The sequence below is a fragment of the Phoenix dactylifera genome, chromosome 15, assembly GCF_051530095.1.
Source record: "Phoenix dactylifera cultivar Ajwa chromosome 15, Ajwa_hap1_PhDact_Kaust_v1.1, whole genome shotgun sequence".
NCBI lineage: Eukaryota > Viridiplantae > Streptophyta > Magnoliopsida > Arecales > Arecaceae > Phoenix > Phoenix dactylifera.
The window spans coordinates 12880998-12883707 of record NC_143204.1 but is presented as its reverse complement, the minus strand read 5'-3'; the positions used below and the strand labels follow the sequence as shown (position 1 = coordinate 12883707).

The 2710-nt window shown below is 47.6% G+C and overlaps 1 protein-coding gene across 1 annotated transcript; it reads right to left on the bottom strand.

The window, feature by feature from the left end:
- Window positions 1-348: 348 nt before the first annotated feature.
- On the bottom strand, window positions 349-2388 carry LOC103718960 (UPF0496 protein 1-like). Its single transcript, XM_008807984.6, has one exon. The coding sequence runs from the start codon at window positions 1705-1707 to the stop codon at window positions 523-525; it is 1185 nt and encodes a 394-aa protein (XP_008806206.3). The 5' UTR covers window positions 1708-2388; the 3' UTR covers window positions 349-522.
- Window positions 2389-2710: the final 322 nt, after the last annotated feature.

Below are 2710 nucleotides of genomic sequence, written 5' to 3'. Positions count from 1 at the left end.
GTACAAATTATTTTATCAATAAATCTTTCAATTTAGAAGTAATTCTATTTCATTTTTCAGGAATACATTTTGATAGCCTGCCTCCAGCAGAAGGCAGGTTCTACTTGTGGAGATCATTGAGGTCACCTAAAAGTCTTGTAAAACAATATGTTTCCAAGAATTATTTTATCGAAAAGCAACTTCTAAAGAATTTCCATGGATAATCCTTTCCTCTGAATATATTGATGAATGACCTGCTTGCAATGTCCTAGAATCTAAATAACCTTAAACACCTAAAAGAAAGCATTTATCAGTCATGCGCAATATATTACGAGCAGATAAAGAAACAATCTGCAGCCCGCCCATACATTGAACTAGGTAAGTCAGAGACAAAAGCTCCTCTTCTATTATTCATCAAAGCAAGAGGGGAGAATATTTCACATGTACACAGTCTGTGATACTTGCAGTAACATATGGAGTACCACAATCAAATAAGAATAACATCAATTATTAGAGAAACACATACCAAGTAGCCTCCTGAACTCATTTTGGGTGCCTAATGATCCTCTGTAAGACTACGGTCCTCGCTCTCCTTATATCTCTGCTGCACCGGTCTGCTTGCTCGCCCAAATCCTCGATGCTCTTCATAAACACCTCCAGCCTCTTCTTAATCTCCTCAATCCCAAACTTCACTGCCTCCTCATCCCTGAGTGCGAGCTCAGCATTATCCAGCAACGCATCTATCTGGACCTCCAACCGGTCGACGAGCACCCGGATGCTATCCAAATCCTTTATCATAATGTAGGTACCCACCTGCATGGAGCTCAGAATCTCCTTTTGCCCTTTCACTGCCTGCTGATAGCCCTTCAACAGTGAGTCGATCCACTTCCCCATCGACCCCACCGGAATGGAGGCCGCAGCAGCCAAAGCTGCAGCAACAGGCGGCGCAGCCACAGCAGCGGCCACCACCGAGCAAATAAGAATGGTGGCAAATGTGGCAACGAAAATTATGCTCGATACTTTCCTCCATGCCTTGATCGATTTCAGCTTCTTGTCGAGCTTGTTCTTCCTCTGCTGAAGCTTCTCGAGCATCGACAGCTGCTGTGTGTAAACCGACTGAAATACATGGAAGAATTCCTCCGTGAATGGATCGCCGGCTGCCTTGAAATGCCTCAATTCCTCTAAAGTCTTCACATACTTGTTCCTGCTGTCTTCTTCCACCACCTCCTCCTCGTCCTCGAAGCGCTGGAGCGCGACATGTATGATCAATTGGCTGTCTCGGGCCTTCTTGAGGCACTTCTCGAGGGCAGTACAGAAGTCAAGGGTCTGGAGGCTGTTCTCAAAGTACTCCTCGACGAGGCCGAAGAGCTCGGGGTTCCTCCAAATGTCCTTCTTGCACTCCAGGATGACCTTGACCACCTCTTGGTTCATCTCGAGGAGGCAACCGGTGACCTCCTTGAGGGAGTCGAAGGAGAGGGAGCGGACCTCGACGCCGACGGCGAGGGTGGAGATGACCCGGCTGGTACGCTGCTGGAGGGTGGTGTCGAAGGACTGGAGCTCCGGGTCGAGGCGGCACGCCGCCTCGTAGGAGTTCAGCTCGGCCAAGTACTCTATGCCACCGCCGCGGCCGCGGCCGCCGCCGCCGCCGCCGCCGGAGCTGGTGGTGCCCCCGCCATCGACGTGGTGGAGCGACGGCGCGCCCGGTCTCCTGCTGAGCTGACCGCCCATTCAGCCGAGATCTACAAGCTCTACTCCAATCAAAAACTCTGAATCAACAAAGAGAGAAAAAAAGGTGGGATTTTTATCAATCGGAATGCTTGAATTCAAGGTAAAAATCGAAACTTTGGGCAGAAGAAAGATGAATCTGGGTGGGAAGATGGGTTTTTTATTGGATTAAACAGAAAAAATCAAAACTTTCTAAACTTTTGGGGTGATTAGAAAGAGGGGGAAGAACAGGGTAATGTGGGAGATGGAAGGTGTTGAGAGGGAATGAGAGAGGAGGAAAAGGGGGTTAAAAGGGAAAGGGAGGGAGATGGGAAGGGGAAGGAGGCAAGGAAAGAGGAAGAGTGTGGGATTTGGGGATGTCTTGTACGCATGAGAAATGAGGAGGAGAAGGGGGAGGTGGCGAGCAATGGAGATCCCAGCAAGCAACTTCTCTCTCCCTCTCTCCCTCTCTCCCTCTCTCTCCTTGCAGTTTCCACGCGGGAAGCAAGGTAAGGAGAGGTTGGCAAGAGGAAGAGTGAGGGAGACAAAAGCAATCAAGAAAGACAAGAAGAAAAGAGGTGGAGGGGATGAACAGGGGCAGAAGAAGGGTAATGGTGGTGGGAACCAGGGTGGGAAGATATGGGAAATGTGGGAAGTTTGGGCGAAGTTTACCAGGCGTGACCTCTAAAGCAAACGTTCCGAACCGCCCCTTGCCCTTTTAACGAATGCTCTCCTTTTCTATACAAGGTGTTGACATTTTTGTGCATGAAGTTTCTTTGAAGTACCCCACAGGAAATTCATTTCTCCCTATTGATTTTTAATAAAAATTATAGTTTGTAAAGGCTGCTAAATAACTTCTCGCACATTGAGCTTTAATTAATAATTTTAAGATGACATCATTGCTGGATTTACTTTGACTAATTGATCCAAATATCTGTCTTTTTCTCGGTCATTTGATTCAATTTTGAGCACAAATACCTGGTGCTATCCACCACCCGATGGCCACTATTAGAAAACAAATCGCTAT